At 36.8% G+C, this 24,925-nt stretch overlaps 2 protein-coding genes across 2 annotated transcripts; both read left to right on the plus strand.

The window, feature by feature from the left end:
* The first annotated feature begins 8,764 nt into the window (after positions 1–8,764).
* Positions 8,765–23,386, plus strand: LOC133322565 (protein phosphatase 1 regulatory subunit 12A-like). The gene is made up of 7 exons (XM_061531545.1): positions 8,765–8,912; positions 15,946–16,600; positions 16,676–16,801; positions 16,873–16,948; positions 19,146–19,266; positions 19,348–20,038; positions 22,764–23,386. Exons 1-7 carry the CDS (start codon positions 8,773–8,775, stop codon positions 23,373–23,375), a joined length of 2,421 nt encoding a protein of 806 aa, XP_061387529.1. The 5' UTR covers positions 8,765–8,772; the 3' UTR covers positions 23,376–23,386.
* Positions 12,162–15,396, plus strand: LOC133322571 (large ribosomal subunit protein eL21-like). The gene is made up of 3 exons (XM_061531552.1): positions 12,162–12,247; positions 12,336–12,519; positions 15,365–15,396. Exons 1-3 carry the CDS (start codon positions 12,209–12,211, stop codon positions 15,394–15,396), a joined length of 255 nt encoding a protein of 84 aa, XP_061387536.1. The 5' UTR covers positions 12,162–12,208.
* Positions 23,387–24,925: the final 1,539 nt, after the last annotated feature.

Genomic DNA, 24,925 nt, shown 5'->3' on the forward strand with positions numbered 1-24,925 from the left:
TGCCCCCAATGTCCCTATATATCCTTCGATTTGCAGGAAATTTGGCATAACGTACTTAATTGAGCCTAGAATGATATCTGCCAAGTTTCATGAAAATCGGTCCTGATGTAGATATAGCTCCCATATATAGTTTCGCCCGATTTCATGTAAATGGTGCACAAAAGTCGCTATATATCTTTCGATTTGCACGAAATTTGGCATAACGTACTGAACTGAGCCTAGAATGATACCTGCCAAGTTTCGTGAAAATCGGTCCAGATTTAGATATAGCTCCCATATATAGTTTCGTCCGATTCCATGTAAATGGTGCACCAAAGTCCCTATATATCTTTCGATTTGCACGAAATTTGGCATTACGTACTGAATTAAGCCTAGAGTGATGTCTGCCAAGTTTCAAGAAAATCGGTCCAGATTTAAATATAGCTCCCATATATAGTTTCGTCCGATTTCATGTAAATGGTGCCCTCAATGTCCCTATATATCCTTCGATTTGCAGGAAATTTGGCATAACGTACTGAATTGAGCCTAGAGTGATGTTTGTCTTGTTTCTTCCTTTTATTATAGATTGATTTTAAGTGATTGACGCACCAAGGAACCAATAGGAACAAAACGTTCTGAAATTAGTATACCCTAAGCTGTGACAAGTTTGTTTGAAATCGCTTAATATTTGGATAGAGCTTCCATATATATTTTCGCCCGATTTCAAGTAAATTGGGCATCAAACTCCTCATGTTAGTCAGATTGACATCAAATTTTGCACAACGTACAAAATTGATCATAGAATTACGTAGTTGCGTTTTCTAGAAGTACAGACATAGCCCAACGGATGACCTATTTATATTTGTTTGAAGTCGATTTAAATACTTTATGGATAGATCTAGGTAGATTCACATTTAGATAAATATCACATATTTTATTTCATCCAATTTCATGTTAATAGTCCTGTTTAATATACCCATAGTGGTGAAGGGTATCATATAGTCTGCCCCGTCCGACTTTACTACTTTCCTTACTGGTTTTATTTTTTATAAAATTCTCTTGGGGAAAAACACCAACCTCGTCCAACCTTTGTAAGCAGAGAGAGAAAAATACTACAAATAGTTTAAAAAAAACTATCTTTCAACATGATTTTTGTTAGCCAGCTAGTGTGGCAGCTGCTGTTGCTGTTGATGGCGACGATTGCGACGATGGTGATGATGATGACGATGCTACAGCTAATGCCAAAGTTCCCACAGCTTACAAAAAAACTGATCTGAGCAGAACAGAAATGATGGGAGGAAAAGGACATGTTCCATTGTTAATATCTCCGTTACAATTTCCCCAACAGGAAAAAAATACAAAACAGAACATAACACAGAGGCGAACAAATTGTTGAAATGTTTGTGTGTTAGTGTGTGTGAAAGTATTACTTTCACTGCAGCATTACATATTTATCCTGAGGTCGTTTCTTCTTTTTCGTTGATGTTATTGTAGTAAATGTGCCGTCTGCACTAGATTTATAGAGAAAAGTACACTCAAAAAAATACATTATATATAGTCGACCATAGGACGAACTGCACAACTACCACGGAACTCTAACTTTCTGCGGACCGATATTCCAAGGGTGGGCAATATTTCGCGATATTTTCTCCCTCTTGACCGATTAGATCACATCAGCTCTCTTTCTTAACCTTGAATATATTGCGATTCGTGTTTTCATTCATTAGATTCAAATTCGGTTAATTTACACACAAAAGTCTTGATTCAATAGACCCGCTAAGCATTGAACGATAATTTGGAAAATATTCTAAATAGTTGGCCAGATCTCCTACCCCTGTAATATTTGGGATGTTCGGCTTTTAGATCATACATAGAGCGATCAGAAAAAAACACAGTCAAAAATAAAGTTGTTGTTGTTTCATCTCTCAAATATTATTGGATCATTACCGAAAACAATAGGCTAGAAAATACGCCTATTGTTTCCTAGCCTACATGCAAAATTTAATGACGATTGGTCCATAACTATGGCCTTGTTGTGTTTACAATTTATAATGGACAGGCGAACACATATATCTCAACATCGACACAGCTATTCGAGATATGAGGATCGGTATACTAAAAGATGAGTTTAGGACCAATATATCGCGGCATTACAAAGCTTTTCGAAAGTAGATTTCCTTTGTCGAAGGGGACAAAATTCTTCAAAGGACTTTACTATTGTTATGGACTTATAGTTTAACTGCCTTAAATTCTCTTTGACCAGTCTCCTGAACCAGTCTTGAACTTGATCTGGATGTATTTGGGCCGCAAGATTTTAAGCTAATAAAGTTCTGGGCACAAAATGAGTGCTCATGTAAGACCCTCCATTCTTGTATATAAGGTTCGCTGAACATAATTGTTATATCTAGTACCTCCTCTATAATTACCAAGAGGTTATTAGATAGTAAGTATCCATATAGTCTAGAAGGAACTTCTGTTAGTATTTGTACTACCCCAAGCAACTTGGTGGGTGTTGGGTAGGTAGCTATGGTAACTCACGTCATATTGCATGTTTCCTTAGCTTTCCTAACCAGACTCCGCAACTCCACGGCCAGGGATACGAACGGGAGATGGATTGATGCTATTGCCGGACGCTGGATAGACTGATGCTGTTGTCATTCCCATGCTTTAGTAGTTTGAGGCGAAGAGGTTCTGGATCGGGAACCTATGTTTGCATAATATAGTTGGTAATTTATATGATTTAATCCCGCTGCCGTGCAATTAACAGTCCCAGGTTACTAAATTAAACTGATATGTATAATACCTTTGATTAATTTTTCCATCAGACCCTTTATTGCAATCTCACTCCGATGGCGTTTTATATGGATGGCCTTTGGAAGTCTTGATGTTTCTCTCTCGCTACTTTTTGTGGATTCCCCTTCTCCAACCCTTGCCTTCCCAATCGTGAAGTAGACAATGTTGGATATGTAGTACGCCTTACCCTCAGTCTTTGCAGACTTGCCATTGAAGACCTGTTCAAGTCTACTAAAAGAAGAAACCCTTTTTAATTTTCCTACCACTTCTTTACCAGCAACTTCTGGTTCTGCAGACAAATATTTCGAGCAATGCGTTTCGTTGTGAACTCGCAGCCTTTTGTTGCCTTTTATAGTTAAGGAATGTCTTTTTTCCTCACCAGCTTTAGTTTAATTGTGGATGATCTCAATTTATTGCCCTCCAATAAACGGACTTCTTAGAAGTAGGTCATCTTTAGTTCATTAGTCATGCCCTGTCTTGCCATTGATTATCTTTTCAAGCTTACCCCAAGGAAAGTCCCTTCTTCATTCTCCTAACTCTTCTTCCCCAGCAAGGTCTTGTTCTGCAAAACGCAGACTTCGAACAAGCGTTCTGTCGTGAATTCGTTGCCCAGACCTCTCACAAAAACCTCTACCTTTTGTAGTTGAAGAATGTCAATTGTCAGGTTATGTTTAATTGTGTCTCTTATTGCTACTAGTTTCCTCAGGCCTTTGAATTCAGAGCTGTCCAGATCGATGGGATCCCTTAGTTGCAGCAAGTGTTCCATCACATCCTTAAGAATAACATCGTTTAGTTTCTGGGACGCACTATTCACGGCATAGCAAAGTTTCTTATAGCGCCTCCTGATTGGGATTTCCCGTCTTAACGGGTTTGGAACTCGTTTACTCTTCCAAAGATCTAATCCTCTTCGCCGCTTCAGAGGTCAGACTTATCCTCCTGAACATAAGTTGGCTATTCGCACTTGTTACTCAGGCTCATCCTGGCTAGTTTTCGGTTTTGTGTCCTAGATGTAAGTTTGGTGATATACTTAATCGCTTCCTCTACCATAATATCGGTCTCTTTACTCCTCCAACATTCTATGACGGTAATGATTGCCTTAACCTCGTGTTCAGTCTCGGAATTTGAGTTTTGAGTCCCCGCCTTGATTACAGATGCAAAGATATCCACATTTGAATGACGAAGTGTCAAATTGCACGAACTTATGTGAAAAATGCGGCTAGGACCCTCAAAATACCGAAACATGACGGAACATTTCCCTGCAGAGTCATGTCAAAACATAGACCTATATTGGAAATTTGTACAGAAAATCGTTTATGGAAATCACAATTTATTACCATTATGAGAATAATGCCTTTAGATAATCGTCTGAGAAATGGCACTTTAGTTGAAGAATGTTGCTAAGACTTGGGGTGAAACCTATAAGAAGTTTTTTTCTCCCTGGGAATCTGAAATGTCACCTCGGTTAGAAAATATTGTTCAGGCCGAAAATGAGCCAGGAAATTTGTATGGAGGCTATATTGAATCATGAACATTTATTGAAAATGATATGCGAGAAATTTTTTTATACTCTGAGCACCCATAACGCCGCATTACAGCCAATATGCTTGGAAATTGATAACATGGCCGAAAGTAAGACAGGACTTTTTATAAGACCTATAAGAAATCAGGGACCTCTCTTTCTAATTGATTTCTGTAGGGTTTATCTATATATTTGTTAAGGAAAATTACGTTGGAAAATATAGAAAACTGGTCCGGATTATTTGTCATGTCAAAACAAATTGTCACAGCCATTTCGATTGGGATGTCCGGATAGAATCCAAATATGATTAAGTCCTAAAAGCCTGACAATTGACGGTGCAGACCGCAATATTTATACCCTACACAACTATGTTGTCAGGGTATTATAGCTTTGTGCAGCCCCAAAAGTTTGTATCGCCGCGAAATATTGCTCCTAGACCCACCTTTAAGTATACCGATCGTCATATCCCGACTAGCTGAGTCGATCTAGACTTGTAAACGCGATACAGGCCACAGTTATGGACCAATCTTCACGAAATTTTGCATGTAGGATGGGTTCTGGCCAATGAAGACCCCTATTGTTTTTGATAAAGATCGGTTAATATTTAGGGGATGAAATAGACCAAAAACTTTGTTTTTGTCCAATTTTCTGGTCGCTCCAGAGGCCGCAATTATGGCCCGAACTTCGCGAATTTTCACATGGAGAAGGGGGTCGGGCCAAAGAATGAGCTTGCCTGTTTTTATACAGATCGGTCAATATTTAGCGGGTCAAATGGACCCTGATTTTTGTGTGAAAAATTAAAAAATTTGTATTCTATGGCGTATATATTTACTCCTTGAAGACCAAGACCCGAGAAGTTTATAGTGTGTTCAAGAGGAGTGGTTGAACTTTAAATTGATACCAATCATATTGTCGTAGGTACTCGGATGCGGGAGTTACACTTAAATATTTACAGGTGCTTACGTTATTTAGTAACCTATTACCACACTTTAGGGCAAATATATAGCCTGATCGCTTTGAAATGTTCCATGAGGTTCCACTTATGGTCAAGGACAACACCTAAAATGTTAGGTGCTGATCAGATAATAATTTTTCGAATGAAGTGGACCGAAAACTTAATTATTTGTACTTTTCGAGTAGAATGTCGAACATCACAACACAACCTAAGGTTAGTTAGATTTTCATGGAAGTTGTGTAGGGTATCATATGGTCGGCCCCGTCCGACTATACTGCTCCGCTCACAGGTTAAAATACAGCTTTGAAATTTTGCACATATACTGCTACTACTCGTAGGATGTTTGAAAGTGAAAATGGAATATACCTGTTCACGTTTTGATATAGCCCCCATATAACGGTACCCCAAATATTCTATATTTAGTTAAGTTTGGGCACGTTTTTTTTAACCGAATCGACTGTAAATTCCATTCTGTAGCAAATCTTCCTACCAAAAAATCGTCGAAATCGGTCCATTTTTATGATATCTCCCATATAACGAAAATCCTCATTATTCGGTATTTAGAGGAATTTGGGCACGTCTTTTATCCTTATTGCCTGTAATTTAGTACTTTTCTGTCCCATTTGATGACAAATCTCCTTAACAAAAAATATCCATATCGGTTCACTTTTGAGGATAACGGATCCCACTCGAAATGGCTGTAATTAGGAACTTTGAGCTCCATTATAAAAATATATCGATATCAGATCACATTTGAGGATAGCCTACCTATAACGAACACATTTATAACCGAATTGGCTGTAATTTGTAATTTCCTATTAGGTAGCAAATCTCCCAAACAAAAATTATCCATATCGATACACATTTGTGAATAGCCTACCTATGACGGTACCCCCATTTTTATACCCACTGTGGTACCCTGTGTATTATGTGTTTGTGCATATGTTTGTAACATGCAGAAATAATCGAGATAGACCTATGGTTCCTTTTGAGAATATGCATAGAATCACTTTCTAAGTCGTCTGTCCGTCCGTCTGTCTATGTTAAATTGTAAACAAGGTACAGGTCGCATTTATGATCCGAATTGGATGAAATTTAGCACCGCTCATTTGTTTGGCCCAAGGACGAACCCTATTGAAATTGGGAAAAATCGGTTCAGATTTAGATATAGCTCCCATATATATTTTCGTCCGATTTAAGGTAAATGGTGCAGCAAAGTTCCTATATATATTTCGATTTGCACGAAATTTGGCACAGCGTAATGAATAAGGTCACAAATGATGGGTGCAAAGTTTCGCGAAAATCGGTTCAGATATATATCTTCGTCCGATTTAAGGTAAATGGTGCACCAAAGCCCCTATATATCTTTCGATTTGCACGAAATTCGGCACAACGTACTAAATTAAGTCTACAATGATATGTGCAAAGTTCCGTAAAAATCGGTTCAGATTTAGATATAGCTCCCATATATATTTTCGTCCGATTTAAGGTAAATGGTGCACCAAAGTCCCTATATATCTTTCGATTTGCACGAAATTTGGCACAACGTACTAAATTAAGTCTAGTATGATATGTGCAAAGTTTCTCGAAAATCGGTTCAGATTTAGATATAGCTCCCATATATAGCTTCGCCCGATTTTAGGTAAGTCCACTAAAGTCCCTGGAAATCTTTTGATTTGCACGAATTTTGGCACAGGGTAATGAATAAGGTCTAGAATGATGTTTGCCAAGTTTCGTGAAAATCGGTTCAGATATAGATATAGCTCCTTTATATATATATATATATATATATAGATTTGAACGAAATTTGGCACAGCGTACTAAATTAAGTATAGAACGATGTGTGTAAAGTTTCGTGAAAATTTTTTTCAGTTTTAGATATAGCTTCGCCCAATTTAATAAATAGTCCACTAAAGTCCCTGGAAATCTTTTGATGTGAACGAAATTTGGCACAAAGTTATGAATAATATAAGAATATAATAAGATCGAGAATGATATCTGCCAAGTTTCGTGAAAATCGGTTCAGATTTAGATATAGCTCCCATAAGTATTTTCATCCGATTTAAGGTAATTGGTGCACCAAATATCTTATATATCTTTCAATTTCCACGAATTTTGATATAGGGTACTGAATTAAGTCTAGAATGATGTTGCTAAGCTTCGTGAAAAGATCCATAGGTAAGCCGATTGACACAACATACTGATGTTATATAAATAAGTCTCTGGCAAGTTTCCCTGAAATCGGCTCAGGTATAGATTTATAACAAAACGCGTCGTCTGTTAGGATACATATGTAAAATATACCCAAAGTGGTGAAGGGTATCATATAGTCGGCCCAGTCCGACTTTACTACTTTCCTTACTGGTTGAAAGTTTAAGCACGTTTTTTAAACGAATTGGCTGTTACTTGATAATTTGAGCTCCCATTGGGTAACAAATCTTCTTACCATAAAATATCTATATCGGTCTAACTTTTGAGGATATTCCTCATATAACCATAGCACACATTATTCGGAACTTTTAAAAGTTTCGTTACATTTTATACCCGAATTTGCTAATCTTACCAAAGATTGTTGGTATCCGTCAAGATTTTAGGACAACCTCCACATAACGTAACCTCATGTATTCGGTATTTTGGGTAATGTTTGGGCACGTTTCTTTAACAAATACACTGTAAGCTGGTTCTCTCTTCTAACAAAATACTTACCGTGACATAGCCCGCCATTTATGAAAGTCCCGAATGCCATTTATGAGGTTCACCTCATGGTGGACGTTTTTACTTATTATAATAATCATTTGTCCGCAATTATTCCCATAAAATATTTCTTTCAGTGTACCTTAATGTTCCCCAGTGAATATGTGTGCAATCAAAGCTAAATAACTTAAAATTGCTTCTCCTTTTCACAGGAATCAAAAATGAAAGAAAAAATCCGGCACCGACAAACACAGTTGCCAAACAATGCGTAAAATTGCTTTTGAGTTCATTCATAAAAATCATCATCATAATACTCATCAGCATCACCGGTGGCAGCAGGTAAAATTCCAAAAAAAATGAGAACAAACCTTCATTTACATTTTTTCTATTCTCTTTTGAGGCTATAAAATATCCATAAGGAGATTATTAAAAAAACTCAGGGTAAAAGGGGAAAAAAATCTGAAGGAAAATATTCCTATATTATAAACTATAATTATTGTTTTTCTTTAATATAAAATAATGTTTTATTTCAATTTTGTTTCGTTACAGCAACAACAACATCTCCTTGAAAGAATTACAATGACATCAAGTTAAAATTCCTCACGAGCAAATGAAAACGAAACACAAAATTGAAACATATCATTTTTTGTTGAAAACCAATTTCCATAGGGTGGTGGTGGCATGTATTACCACTACTGAGCGACCTTGAAGCCCCACCCACAAACGCAAAATTCCTAGAAGGAAGTAAAAAAAAATAAATCGAAAAAACCGCAACACATCGACATAACGTCCAACACTCAAACATACAGGCCCATTCCGCAACGGCATCATCATGGTCAAAGGCATATTAATTAATCGTAAATCGGATGAAGCCCTCAAGGCCCAGCTAAAAATGGAGCATGCCGATTTGGTGGCGGAAATGCAAACTGTCGAAAATTTACCCACACACGAGCGACTGCAATTGGCAAGACTGTAAGTATGGGAAAACAAAATAAAACAACACCAACACCCTCATTGTTACGCATTATTTACCATAAATTTGCTCCTTCTCAATGGACTGGCTAACTGGCCTGGCCAGTCAATTTAACCAATAACCCACTGAGGGAAATTGCCCATGAAAACACAACACGTCAGACAATAACTACCACATGGCTGTCTACCCATCTGACTAACTTGACTGACAATAGTTATTGTTATTGTTTAGATTATCCCAAAGGGGTTTTAAACAAAACTAGTGGTATGAGTGTTGGCTCTTTTTTTTTTGTACTCTCGTTTTTTTTTGTGCCAAGGGATCCATGTTATGATTTATAACCTTTGTTTGGTTACAGCATTATGGGTGTGTATTTCAAATATCATCATATCATAGCCATGCCATGCCACAAAAGGATAACGGGTTATTTATGACAATTTTTTTCGCAAACATTTGCAAGAATTTTTATAACAATGATGACTAACTTAGGATCCTTGTAGCATTTTCAATAAAAACCAGTAAGGAAAGTAGTAAAGTCGGACGGGGCCGACTTTATGATACCCTCACCACTATGGGTATATTCAACAGATGGGCTCCTAACGGACGTCGCATTTTTTAAGGACCATTAACATGCAATTAAACATGTCATTTTGCAACCTATACTAAATTTTGGTCATTGATGGAGTGTAGGATAGATGTACCAAAGGGTTTTTGGAAATTCGAACTATAACTATCCGAAAAGTACGAAAATGTACTAAATTTGGTACAATTCTGTACCGTAGCGTTAAAAACTTGAAGTTTGGAGTATGAATTAAGGTTCAGATGTAGGGTCCATTTAAGGAGATGGTTTTGAATGCGCTTACTCATGTGTACGAAAAGTACTATATGGTACTATATTTGGTGCAAATTTGATTTGGAGGTACAAATCAAGCTGGAATCCTGGATCTTGAAATTAAAATTACCGTTGGAGTGTAGGATTGGGATATGAACGTAATTTTTGAAATTTGTTACTTATGTGTACGAAAAGTACTAAATCGTACTATAATCGGTACAGTTTGGATTTGGGATTTGGAGCGGGAACAATGAAATTTGGAGTCAGGATCACTGTAGGAGTGTGGAATTGGCGTCAGGATTCAGTTTACGAAAATAATACTTATGGGTAGTAAATGGTACTAAATTTGGTACAATTTGAATTTTAGGTGAACCAATAGAGCTAGAATCATGAAATTTAGAGCCGGGATCACTGTTGAGGTGTGAGATTGAGAACCGATAGAGTTGGAATCCTGAAACTTGGATTTGGGATCACTGTGGGGGTATAGGGTTGGGTTTGGAAATTGGTACTATGTACTAAATTTAGAACGATTTGATTTTTTGGGTGAACCGAATCTTGAAATTTTGATTTATGAACACTGTGGAGGTATAGGATTGGGGTATGTAGGAAGATTTGGAAATTGGTACAACTATGTACCAAATTTAGTACAATTTGAATTGTGGGTGAACCGATAGAGTTGGAATCCTCAAATTTTGATTTAGGATCACTGTGGAGGTGTAGAATTGGGGTACATAGGAAGTTTTTGAAATTCGTACTATTGTGTACTAAATTTGGTGCAATTTAAATTGTGGGTGATCCGATAGAGTTGGAATCCTGAAACTTGGATTTAGGATCAGTGTGGGGGATTGGGGTATGTAGAATGGTTTGGAAATTGGTACTACTGTGTACTAAATTTGGTACAATTTGAATTGTGAGTGAACTGATAGAGTTTGAATCCTGAAAAATGGATTTAGGATTACTATGGGGTGTTGGTTTGGGTTAAGTTGGAAGTTTTTGAAACTCATACTATTGTGTACTAAATTTGGTACAATTTGTGTTGTGGGTGAACCGATAGAGTTTGAATCCTGAACCATGGATTTAGGATAACTGTGGGGGTGTATGATTGGGGTATGGAGGAAGTTTTGGAAATTTGTACTAATGTTAGTGTATAATAAAGCAAAATATCGAAATCTAAACCGATTTCATCGAAACTTGTCACATCTTCGGCCACATTTTGAGTTCTTCATTTACTTATAAATCCAAATGCAAACCGAAGGATATATCGGGACTTTGGTGCACCATGTACATAAAATCAGAAAATATATATGGCAGCTATATCTAAATCTGAACCGATTTTCACGATATTTAACATACATCTTTCTAGACTTAATCCAGTACGTTATGCCAAATTTCGTGAAACTGAAAGGATATATAGGGACTTTAGTGCACCATTTACATAAAATCCGACGAAAATATATAAAGGAGCCATATCTAAATCTGAACCGATTTTTACGAAATTTAACACACATCTTTCTAGGCTCAATTCAGTACGATGTGCCAAATTTCGTGGAAATCGAAGGATATATAGGGACTTTAGTTCACCATTTACATAAAATCGGACGAAAATATATATAGGAGCTATATCTAAATCTGAACCAATTTTTCCCAATTTCAATAGGGTTCGTCCTTGGGCCAAATAAGTGAAGTGTGTCAAATTTCATCCAAATCGGATCACAAATGCGACCTGTACTTTGTTAACAAAAATACATGGACGGGCGGACGGACAGACGGACATGCATAAAGTGATTCTATGCATATTCTCAAAAGGAACCATGTGTCTATCTCGTTTCCTTTTGCCTGTTACAAACATATGCACAAAGACATAATACCCTGTACCACAGTGTGGTGAAGGGTATAAACACAAACAATAAACAGAACTCTGCTAGTCATTGTTTGTGTGTCATACACTGAACTCAGAAAGTGTTGGAATATAAAATTCCTAAAATATGTTTAGGAATTTATAACCGAGTAAATTTGAGATGAAATTTATTCAAAAGTGATAAAAAATGAGTTTTCTTTGGAAATAAAAAGGAGTGAAATGTTGAACTAGTAATAAAATAGGATTAAGATCAAAATAACCGAATAGTAACCCTGAGGAAAGTAAAAAAAAATATTTTAGACTCGCCAGTCGCTCGCTTATATTATAGCAACGAGGGTTTGTATTCAAAATATGGAAAACCATTAACAAAAGCCAAAAAAAGGAATTTTTTAATATTCTATATGAATGTTCATATATTAATACACAGATACTAGATCTATGAACATATTTTGAAAATTTTCTCTTAGAAATCAAAATGTTAAATTTTGCCTATATGTGGCTAGAATCTTCCATATACCTAAACTGCGGGGCTTGGCCATTATATCGTAGCTATATCATAAGACCGCGTGGACGGTATTTCCTATGAGATAACTACCCACAACAACAACATGACTAACTCCAAGGGTTATCGTCGCGGCACCAGAGATATCATAAGACCGCGTGGACGGTATTTCCTATAAGAGAACTACACACAACAACAACATGACTAAATCCAAGGGTTATCGTCCCAGAGACATGTTCTCCCGCCCCTTCCGCAAGCATGGTGTCATCCCATTGTCCACCTATATGCGTGTCTTCAAAATCGTTGACATCACGGGTCATGGTGCTGTTCAAAAGGGTATGCCCTACAAGGCCTACCACGGCAAGACTAGCAAGACTGTCGGTGTTATTGTAAACAAGCGTGTCCGCGGAAAGATCCTATCATCCTATTGGCTCGCATTTCTTATGAATTCATTGCCTAAGATATGTTTAACATATCTTGGCTTGATTGAAGGAGGAGTTCTGTTTAGTTGTTTTACATGCTGCTGTTGTACATGGTCAGAAGAGATGCTTTTCTATGAAAAATATCTTGTAAAGTTATGACAAAATACCCCACAAATCGATGTTGTAAGGGTATTAGAGCTTTGTGCGGCCCAAGAGTTATTAACGTCTCTAAATATTGGTCCTAGACCTACGATTTTGTATAAAGGTCATATCTCAATTAAGTGAGTCAATTTTGAAATGTGTACCCATCCGTCTGTACATTATAATTTATAAATACGATACAGCTATGGACCAATCGCCACGAAATTTAGCATATAAGATTGGTTCTGGCCAAAGAAGACCAATTCTAGACCAAAAACTTTATTTCATCAGTTTTTCTGGTCACTCTAGAAGCCACAATTATGACCCGAATACGAAATTTTTAACAAATAAAGATTAAGCATAACTGGTAAAATGGGCCCCCCCATTCTTGATTTTAATTTTTCAAGATTTTCAATGAGCTGGTAAATCAATACCAATGCTTGTTAAGGTTTGTAACTTTGCACATATATATTTGAAAATTTAAAAGAGAAGAAAAGTAATATACAAAAATTTTTTGTTATTGTTTTGTTGTTGTTTTTGCAATTAAAGAGAAGTCCTTTTTTGATGGCGGGCATGATAACTCCTCACTGGAACATCGGAATCCGAAAATTCCAACGGTGTTAGAAAGAGTACATGTCTGGCTCTCGTATGAACTAGGATTATTGACTTCGCTCTAAAGTTATCGAAATGGCAGACCTTTGAAAAAATATTTTTGGAAAATCACCGATTTTTGAAGACAAACCAAGTTAAAAAATAAGGAAGATCTTCACCGATTGGCTTTATCTTAGTTCATACGATAGCTACACTCACACAGAAACGTGTAAAAATTTGGAATCGATTACCAAAGAGAAAAATGCGTTTAAAGTTTGAGAAGCCCTTTAGGCGTCACTTGATGCTGACACAATAAATCGGCTATATCTTCAAGAGTTATTGAGATTTTCACTTTTGTAGGGACATTCTTGAATTAGTGTAGATTCGAAGGAATCCTTAAGCCTGAAGGATGTAGACCCGATAAGTTTGTATTATATCCAAGAGGAGTGGTTGACCTTTTAATTGATACCGATTACATTGAAGTACGTATCCTGATTGCGAGAGTTACACTTTTGCATAAGGATCAAGTTATGGTCAAGGACGACGTCTATCATTTTCGATGATGATCAGATGATATATTGTGGATGAAATATTTTTGTCTGTTTTCTAGCTGCCGCAGAGAGTGCAAGTAGCGCGAAATATTACCAAAGCTTGGAATATAGATTCACAGAAACTGAGTGCTCAGTGATAGTGTAGGGTATCATATGGTCGGCCCTAGGGTATCATATGGGGACTATGTTAAAAAACGTACTCCAACTGAGAATTATCCTTAAACATGTCTATTATCGTATGAGGCTAGAACTTTCCAAATACCGTTGATTATTTTCTACCGGGTTATTTTATAACCTCTGAAAGTCAATTGAAAGTGATCGTAGGACCTTTGAAATACAAAAATGTGGCGAGTCTGTTATTTGGTAACTATGTGAGAATGTGGACCTAAAGTACGAGTCCAAGCTCCCCAAAATACCGAAATATGGGATGTAGCGTAGGATTCCCAAAAAAGTGAACCAATATTGATCATTATACACTTCACCACACTTTGATACAGGGTATTATGTGTTTGTGCATATTTTTGTAACAGGCAAAAATAATCGAGATAGACCCATGGTTGGATTTATGATCCTAATTGGATGAAATTTTGCACATCTCATTTGTTTGACCCAAGGACGAACCCTATTGAAATTATGAAAAATCGGTTCAGATTTAGATATAGCTCCCATATATAGTTTCGCCCGATTTTAGGTAAATAGTCCATTAAAGTCCCTGGAAATCTTTTGATTTGCACGAATTTTGGCATAGCGTACTGAATTAAGTCTAGAATGATGTGTGCAAAGTTTCGTGAAAATCAGTTCAGATTGAGATATAGCTCCCATATATATTTTCATCGGATTTAAAGTAATTGGTGCATCAAAGACCCTATATATATATATATCTTTCAATTTGCACGAATTTTGGTATAGGGTACTGAATTAAGTCTAAAATGATGTAGCTAAGCTTCGTGAAAAGATCCATAACAAGGCCGATTGTCACAATGTACTGAAGTAATATAAAGTAGTCTACGGCAAGTTTCCCTAAAATCGGTTCAGATATAGATATATAACAAAAAACGCGACGTCTGTTAGGATACATATGTGGAATATACCCAAAGTGGTGAAGGGTATCATATAGTCGGCCCAGTCCGACTTTAGTACTTTCCTTACTGGTTTTTAGTAGGAAGATGTCACTCCAATTGAGAACCTGAAAAATGAAAATTGGAACAAATTCGGTTAAAAACCTGCCCAAACCGCCCAAAATAATAAGGATTTCCATTATATGAGGGCTACACGGAAACATGGACCAATGTTGATAATTTTTGGTAGGGACATTTTGCCAAATTTACATATAGCTTCCATATATATTTTTGTCCGATTTTAAGTAAATGGTGCACTAAAGGCTCAAATCTAAGCCGATTGACAAAACGTACAGTAGTTAATATAAATAAATCTCTGGCAAGTTCCGTTGAAATTGGTTCCGATTTCGATATAGCTCCCATATATTTTATCCGATTTCATCCGATTTTAGGAAAATATTGCACCAAACTCCTAATGTTTGCATAATTGACATGAAATTTGCACAACGTATCAAATTGAGACTAGAATGACGTTTTTGCGTCTTGTTAAAATTGGTGCAGATGCAGGTATAGCTTCCATATATTTTCTACCGTTCAGTTAATTCATTGTTGTTAAATGTGTCCGGATAATACTTTCCCTGGGTTTTCCCATTTTCATCTTTATTTGCATTCTCCAGTTACACTATTCACTCATATTAGTTAAAAAAGACCATCTACTTTTAATCCCATCACCTTTCAATTTTCTGAGAATACCATCCTATTCATCAAACATTTCGTTTTCTCAATGTGAGAAATAAAAATCTTTATTATCTCACCTCTTTTAACTTTCATCCCACACACAAGAAGTTGATTGTTTTCACCTGTCACAATTTGCACTGCACTGCAATTGCATTCTTATTTAAATCCGTCACAAAATCTCTACTTTGGAGAGATTTACTGGTTTTTTCATTTTTATGAGATTTTAATTGGCTTTTTTCTCTCTTTCTCCGTTTCGGTTTTTTTATTATCTCTTTATTCGAACTTTTCTACGGCTTACCTCGATTCTCCCACACTCACACATACATACAAATATATTTTCAGGCGACGAGCTCAACAATTAAAAGTTGCCCGTCAAAAAGAAAAAGAATGGCTAAAACTCCAGCGAGCCAAAGGTGTCAATTTATCCACCCTCAACGGCCTGAGCACCACACATCACTTTCGCAATGGCACAACGTCCGGCAAAGGTCACATTTCGTTCGAAAACAGTGTAGTTCTGCTGGAGGCTGCGTCGCGCAATGATATGCAAGAAGTTGCCGAATTGCTGGAACATGGCATAACACCGGATGCCGCCAACGAAGACGGTCTGACGGCACTGCATCAATGCTGTATCGACAACAATGTGGAAATGTTGAAACTTTTATTGGAATATGGTGCTAATGTTGATGCACAGGACAGTGATAAATGGACGCCATTGCATGCAGCGGCCACCTGTGGTCATTTGGAATTGGTGCGAATACTTATCGATCATGGTGCTAATCTATTGGCCGTCAATACGGATGGCAACATGCCGTATGATCTGTGTGATGATGAAAATACGCTGGACTATATAGAGGCTGAGATGTCGAAACGAGGTGTTACCCAAGAACTAATCGATGAGACAAGATCGGCAACGGAAAGGCAAATGTTGAAAGATTTGCAAGAGGTGTCGAAAAATGGTGGGGATCTTGAACAGCCCGATGAACAGGGTGCAACGCCGGTAAGTAAATTCGTTATTAATTTTAGAAAATGTTTGTATAACTCTCTCTCTCTTTCTGTCCTTCTCTTTTCTCAGTTACACATAGCTGCCGCTAATGGTTATATCAAAGTAGTTGAATTCCTGTTAGAACAACATGTCAATGTTGATGCCGTAGACAAGGATATGTGGTCGCCAGTACATGCAGCAGCCTGTTGGGGCCATGTAAGTGTACCTGTAAGGGTTTTGGTTTCTGTTATTTAAATTATATTTTTGTTTTTTTTATTATTATTCAGCTTGAAGTATTGGAAATGTTGGCGCAATGTGGTGCTGATTTAAATATCAAAAACAAAGACGATGAAACGCCTTCAGGTGAGTTTAACTATATTTCAAAACGGATAATAGCGAGTACATTATAAGATTCCTTCCTCAAAACTTGAGTCCATTCTGAGAATTTTTGGCGTGTACATTTTCTATGCAATGAGAACTGAAAATAGTTACATGCAATTCGGTAGAAAAACTTACCAAAAATACGAAAATTTTATGGTACCAATATACGGGGGCTTACCCAAAAAAGGCGACCAATATTGATCATTTCTGGTAGAAAGATTTGCTTCCCAATGGGAACCGAAAATATTTCATTAAAGCCAGTTCGGTTTAAATCCTGTGTACAAAACCCCTGAAATAATGACGGCTACGTCATATATACCCAACCCCGAAACTAAAGTCGGTATTTATAATTTTTGGTATTTAGCATTCAAAATCGTATTGACCCTTTGCGGGGAGGTACCAGAAGGAGAGTGCCGACGTGTCTCATCTCCAAACTTGATCTAAGCTTGGTAAGGATAATAGGTTCTGCAAAATTCATTTCAAATCGGACAGTCCATTCGCCATTGAAAATTTTCACCATTTGTAAGGTAGTTAATATAAGGAGTGAACCAATGGGTCCCATCTTAGGATATCGGACATTCCATTTGTCCTATATTGAATTTATAAACATAGAAAATGTTGACCATTTGTAGGGAGGTAACATAATAAGTGAACCAATGAATCGCATCTTCGGAAAATTTTGAACATTTATATGGGAGTTACCAGAAAGAGTGGACCAATTGGTCCCATCTTCGAACTGAATCTAGGCTTGGTAAAGTACAAGTTTGGTTGAAATCGAATAGTCCGTTCGCATGGAATTATAAAATTAATTTTTAGCACAATTTTTACCATTTTGGGAGGTACTAGAAGGAGTGGAACGATATTCCTCATCTTCGAGTGCAGGAGTTGGCAAATTATCTGAAACGGATTTGGTCCGTAGAAACACCCTCATTTTCAAAATGGGTACAATGACCCTTCCGGACTTTAACCGCAACAAACAGTCGATCGTTGATCAACAATACCTCTTGGATTTTTCGAGCCCCAGATCCAACAATTGTCTTGCTGACGTTGCCTAGGAGTTGAAAATAGGTCTCATTAGTATTAATAAATTTTCAATGGAATGGAGATCATGATCTGAATTTCATGGACCCAATCAGTAAAATCAAAGCCCTGTCTCTAGAGGTGATCTATAATCTGCTGGTTAAAAATACCCGCGAACCTGTACGAATCTTACACTTTTACTTCGCTAAAAGTGACAGCTGTTCTGTCGTCCTTCCTTTCAGAGTTCGCGAATGACTTACCCTATTCCTACCTCGGCAGTTACACACTTGGGCTAGATCTGTTCTGGACAAATCCTTCCGCACAACTTTGTAACCATCGCGACGCTGTAAGTTACTGTTATCGGTTAGCTTCACTTCTTGGATCGCAGCGACCATAATACGTCTTCGACTCATAAACTCCACAATTTCTCTGATCTTGAACGATGCATAATCGAAGCGTTGAAAAGCAATACGTGTTGTCAAATGCTAGGTATACTGTGTTGGGGAGACGTAGGGGGGTGTCTCGTATTCCGACGAATCGGACGATGACTGAGACACACAGTGGGATGTGGTGGCACAGCATGTCGCAACATTAATCCTATCGCTGTAATACTGTATCCTGTTTAACCCGAAACAACATTGAGCATGCGGATCTGGGTTTTATGCGGCTCTGAAAAACACTACAGAACCAAGGTCCGCGGTTTCTCTCTCTCTATCTTACCCTGGACCAAGAATGTTTGTAGCAGACTTTCCCAAAACAAAAATAAACTCCACGTACTTGTATTTGTTGTTGAAGTGGCTGCCTCTGGTCGAAACTGTCCTTCGAGTCAATTCAGTGCAAATAACCAACAGTCGGCTTCATATACGACAAAGTACTCTCATTTCCTGCTCGGTGCACTTTATTGAATATTTGTTAAAATATTACGCGAAACTCTTCGGATCGGTCACCGTTCCGTCGATAAATATCATAGCCGTTTTGTTATCCTTAATTTCAGAATTCGAAAGTGGCTAAACTTTTGCTCATTTACCTGTTCCTTCAGTTGGTTTATCCGACGATAATGTTTCCAGATTCATAAATTAGGATAAATTTGATTTATGAATCAAAACAAATACATTCATTTATGCACTAAACGAATTTTTGATTTTTTTTCATATTTCAGATATCTGTGAAGATCCCGAGATACGTGAACGTATCGAACAATTGAAAACGGAACAGGAAAGTAAACGTTTAGCTGAAGCACAACGAAGACGAGTAAGACGATCTCAAAGTAATAATACAAGGTAAATATTACAAAGATCCTCTCATCTTATTTAAAACCATAATTCACTTTTATTTATCCCCCTTTCAATTTTTTTCCCCAGAGCACAATCGGTACGACGCACCTCCTTACGCGACAAAACGCTAACAACCAAAAAAGATGCCGCCGAAGAAACCCGGTTACGTCTACAAGCACAAGATGTTTTTGCTCCTGCCCCCGATAGCACAACAATGGATCCAAACGGTCCGCGTGATCATGTCCTCGACACTGCCGCCGATTGGCTAACAAACACGACGGCAAACAATCAGCAGCAGCATCATCATCATCATTCACACAATGGCAGCAGCAGTAGCGGCAGCATTAACAACAATACCTTAAAAATGAATAACAATCATAGAAATTCCTACGATCCTAGTATTCAAGATTTAGTAGATTCGACCAGTGCGCCACTAAACACTAATAATTCCATACAATCATCCTCCTCCATGGCCATGGCAATGCATCACCATCATCAGCAACATCCATCACAACATTCCTATCAGCCACGACGACCGCCAGAGGGTCGTGAAAATGATGAATTACAAATGCAAGCATTTAAAACCAATGGTGAACAACAACAGCAACATTCCACAGGTGGTGATATGGGTGGCATCGGTGGCGGTAGCAGTACAACGACCACATCCGCATCGGCAGCTGTTATTGCGGCAACGACAAAACATTCGGGACAAAATGAAGCTGTACAAATACAGTCGAGTAAAGAGGCGGCGAATGGTAAAATAAATGTCCAAGTGACGGTATTAGTTGGTAAGTACACTATTTGTTGGATTAGTGATATAAACTTTAATGTTTTGAAAATTTTACAAAGCTAATGTCGAATGAGAACGACGAATTAGTGCATGCTTTGTAGGATATTATCCTTTTATTATTATTTTTATTTTATATTATTATGTTTCAAATAAAGTACAGTGGGAAATTCATTTAGTGAGGTAGGAACTAGATCGGTGAAACGGTTTCACTGAGAATCATTTCTTATCAATCAGTATATTCCATTTGTTTCTTACAATTCTGAACTGTAATAACCGGATTGATTGGATTAATAACTAAATTCCTAATATTTATCAGCAAAAATCGATTATTATAGTATTATCCAGCACGCTTTAAGCACTTTCTCATTAGCTTAAAACAAATCCTGACCACGCATTTTTACTTGATTACTTTTCAATGCCATTGACTCGTCTTCAAAAATCCACGTAATCGATTGCCGTTTGAAATTTCTAAAATCGACCGAAAGATTAAGTTTGTCATGGTAATTTGCTGTCAGTTGTCCGAATAAAAAAAATTGTCATCTCAGGACCTTCAACATAAAGAAGTGGGCGGGATAATTATATGTGAGATATGTGAAAATATTCGCCGAAGAAGCCGAAGTGCCAATTTAAAGCCACATCGTTATATAATAATACGTGTAATTCTTTAAAATACCGGAAAATTGAGGTACGATATAAGGGAGTTATACAAAAGGTGGATTCATATTGAAAATTCTATACAATTTGTTCTTGTTCATAAAAATATAGATCTATATTTAAAATGTTGTGCTAAGAGAGTTTTATCCTTAAATCCACTCAAAAAAGTGTCAAGTACCAAAAAAAAAAAAAAAAAAAAAACAGGAGGGAAAGTTTAAAAGTGGGACGGGCCGACTATACGTCTAATTGAATGCCAATCATTTTTATGAAATCGAAAAAAATATGTATGGAAGCTACCGTGGCATCCACAAAGTCCAATGAACGTTATTCTAAGTTCAATTTGGCACGTTGTGCACTAATTCGTCCTAATTCGTCCGATCGATTAAATCGGATGAAAATATATGGAAGCTATACCTAAACATACGCCATGCAAAATTATGTTTCAATTGGACAAATATTGACAGAATGGTCCTCCACTTACATAAAATCGGATGAAACTATATATGGAAGCTATATTTAAATCTGAAACGATTTCAAGAAAACTTCGCGTACATTAATCTGGACCTAATTCAGTACGCTGTGCAAATTTTGTCTCAATCGGACAATACTTGGCAGTTTGGTACATAAAATCGGACGAAACTATATACGGGAGCTATAACTAAATCTAAACCGATGTTCTCCAATTTCAATAGGATTCGTCCTTGGGCCAAATAAGGTAACTTATTTCATCTAAATCGGAATTATAATAATAATAAATCGGAATTTCATATAAACTGGATCATGCTTAAATCAACTCAGAAAGTGATTCTATGCATATTCTCAAAAGGAACCATGGGTCTATCTCGATTTCTTTTGTCTGTTACAAACATACCCTATACGACAGAGTGGTTAAGGGTACAACAAAAACGCGGCAGAACTCTTTTATGGGGGACTTTGCAAAAAAAAAACATGGAGGTATATTAAACATTTGCCAGAACTGACTTTTAATTAAAAATTTGCCGGAACTGACCTGTATTAAAAATTGTCTACACATATTTTTTCAAACCTTTCCCAAAATAGAGGAACAACAAATTACAGCACCGCTAAAATGAGCTTCACCAATACGAGGACCATTTTTATACCCTCCACCATAGTATGGAGGGTATAAAAATGCGGTTAGGGTGTTGAAAATACATACAAATGGCTGGACCATTATATGATCGACTGATTTTTTAAGATCACCTGTTTTTTATAACCTAACGAGAACCAAAAACCATATTTAACGATTAGTAAAAAACATATTTAACATTTTTTTTGTTTTTTTTTAATTTTTTAAGTAATTAGTAAATTAAAAAAATGAAATTCCACAAAAATATTAAAATTTTTGTATTTAAAATCTATTATAGAGATTTTTAGTTTTTACAGAAAACACCAATGACTTATTATAAAACATCTATAAAAAATCCTCCCACTGTACTTTATTATCACATTTAAATTTATAATAAATTCTCATTTCCTAATTCTGCGCAACAATCGTTTGTTTAATAAATCGCTTTATAATAGAAACATTATCATAACCTAACATAATTATGGTCTGTCTTATCATTGTTTTGTTTTCTTTGTTTCATTTCCGTTTTCGTTTCAATTTTTTGTCCCTGTTTTGCGTTCTGCAATGTCCGGTCCTGTTGCTTTGGCCAACTCATTATTATCGCATTACCAACGACAACAACAACACATTATCATCATTCCCAATCCCAACCCGAAAAAAATTCATCACACAAAATGCCAAACACTAATTCATTATGCAAAAAATCTGCACTGCCTTGTATTGCAATGCTGCTTTGCGGACACAATGAATATTTGGTTGGTAACCACCATCATTGTTGACGCCATGCCTGTACTCCACGCCACATAACATCCGGTTGGACTGTGATTTGTGTTGTTCTTCAACAAATGGACACATATTTTGTATGATTTTGCTTGCATGCTTGCGTGCGTATAAATGTGTGTGTGTGAATTTTCTTTTTGCTTGTTAGCAGACACATCCTCCAACCATCTACAACAGCAACAACTACATCAACATCATCATAATCAGCAAAACCAACAACATCTACAAATGCATCTTCATGGTCATGGCCTTCATAATTTGTCGTCCAACACAACAGCACAACAGCAACTGCTTCAATCAATGGATCCTTCTGCTGCCTCCATGTCCACATCCATCTCCTCCTCCTCTAATCCTCAATATTTGGCAAATGCAACAACATTGGCCAATTTGAAAAAGCAACGTTCTCTGTCGCGTTCTAGCGTTTTCAATAATTGTGAAAATGGTTCTGTTTTAGGAGCCGCCAACACGACAACAACAACAACCACACATAACCCCAACAATAACAACAATAATAATAATCACAACAACAACCATCTGCTAGATCATCATCATCAGCAGCATCAGGTGAATACCCAACAACCGATGTCCAACAATGGTCTACAGCATCCAGCCCTAATGGATTACAATGGCTTAATGCATCACCACGATCCATCATCAGTATCGGGTGCCGGAGTTGGAACTGCAACAACGGGGACTTCGTCAACAAGTGGCAGTAGTGGTGGTGGTGTAAATAAATTTAGTGGTATTACTGGTGATGTAGTCAGTGACAGTACCAGTTCCAAGAAATGCTGTACAATAATGTAAATTTAGAGCAAGTCAACAATAGCCAAGTACCCATACATAAACACACACAGACACACTCTCACACCGAAACGACCAGACCAGAATGCCCTCCGCCACCAACTACAAGGTAAGAAGAATAAGAAAAAAAAAATTATTGAAATATTTTGTTCTTTTCTTTTAGGGGGAAAATAGTTGGAATCTTAAAAAGGGGCGGGCAAAGAAAAAAATATTTGAACTTGAAAACAGGAAGAAATATTAGAAAATAAATAAAAAGATTTCTGGGAAAATTTTTAAAGAAGAAGAAATGGAATAATATTTTTAAAAAATTTAAACTTTTTTATTAAATTTCCCAAACAGATACGTGCCTAAAAATATATTCTTAATTGTATTGACCAAATTTTCAAATTTATTTTTTATAACCCCTAATCAAGCAATAATAACTCGAAGGCATAGCCATAGCATTTTTATACCCTTCACCACACTGTGATACAGGGTATTATGTATTTGTGCATATGTTTGTTACAGGTAAAAATAATAATATGCATAGAATCACTTTCTAAGTCGATTTATGCATGTCCGTCCTTCCGTCTGTCTGTCCATGTTAAATTGTAAACAAAGTACAGGTCGCATTTATGATCCGAATTGGATGAAATTTGGGTCAGCTCATTTGTTTGGCCCAAGGACGAACCCTATTGAAATTGAGCAAAATCGGTTCAGATTTAGATATAGCTCCCATATATATTTTCGTCCGATTTAAGGTAAATGGTGCACCAAAGTCCCTATATATCTTTCGATTTGCACGAAATTTGGCACAGCGTAATGAATGAAGTCACAAATGATGTGTGCAAAGTTTCTCGAAAATCGGTTCAGATTTAGATATAGCTCCCATATATAGCTTCGCCCGATTTTAGGTAAATAGTCCACTAAGGTCCTTGGAAATCTTTTGACTTGCACGAAATTTGGCACAGCATAATGAATAAGGTCTAGAATGATGTTTGCCAAGTTTCGCGAAAATCGGTTCAGATTTAGATATAGCTCCCATATATATCTTCGTCCGATTTAAGGTTAATTGTGTAACAAAATCTCTACATATCTTTCGATTTGCACGAAATTTGGCACAGCGTACTAAATTAAGTATAGAATGATGCGTGCAAAGTTTCGTGAAAATCGGTTCAGATTTAGATATCGCTCCCATATATAGCTTCGCCCGATTTTTTGTAAATAGTCCACTTAAGCCCCTGGAAATCTTTTGATGTGCACAAAATTTGGCACATAGTTATGAATAAGGTCGAAAATGATGTCTTCCAAGTTTCGTGAAAATCGGTTCAGATTTAGATATAGCTCCCATATGTATTTTCATCCGATTTAAGGTAATTGGTGCACCAAGGACCCTATATATCTTTTGATTTGCACGAAGTTTGGTATAGGGTACTGAATTAAGTCTAGAATGATGTTGCTAAGCTTCGTGAAAATATCCATAGCTAGGCCGATTTACACAACGTACTGATGTTATATATATATTAGTCTCTGGCAAGTTTCCCTGAAATCGGTTCATATATAGATTTATAACA

The sequence above is a fragment of the Musca vetustissima genome, unplaced genomic scaffold (genome assembly GCF_032173495.1).
Source record: "Musca vetustissima isolate MV318-11 ecotype Yass unplaced genomic scaffold, APGP_CSIRO_Mvet_v1 utg20027, whole genome shotgun sequence".
Lineage (NCBI taxonomy): Eukaryota > Metazoa > Arthropoda > Insecta > Diptera > Muscidae > Musca > Musca vetustissima.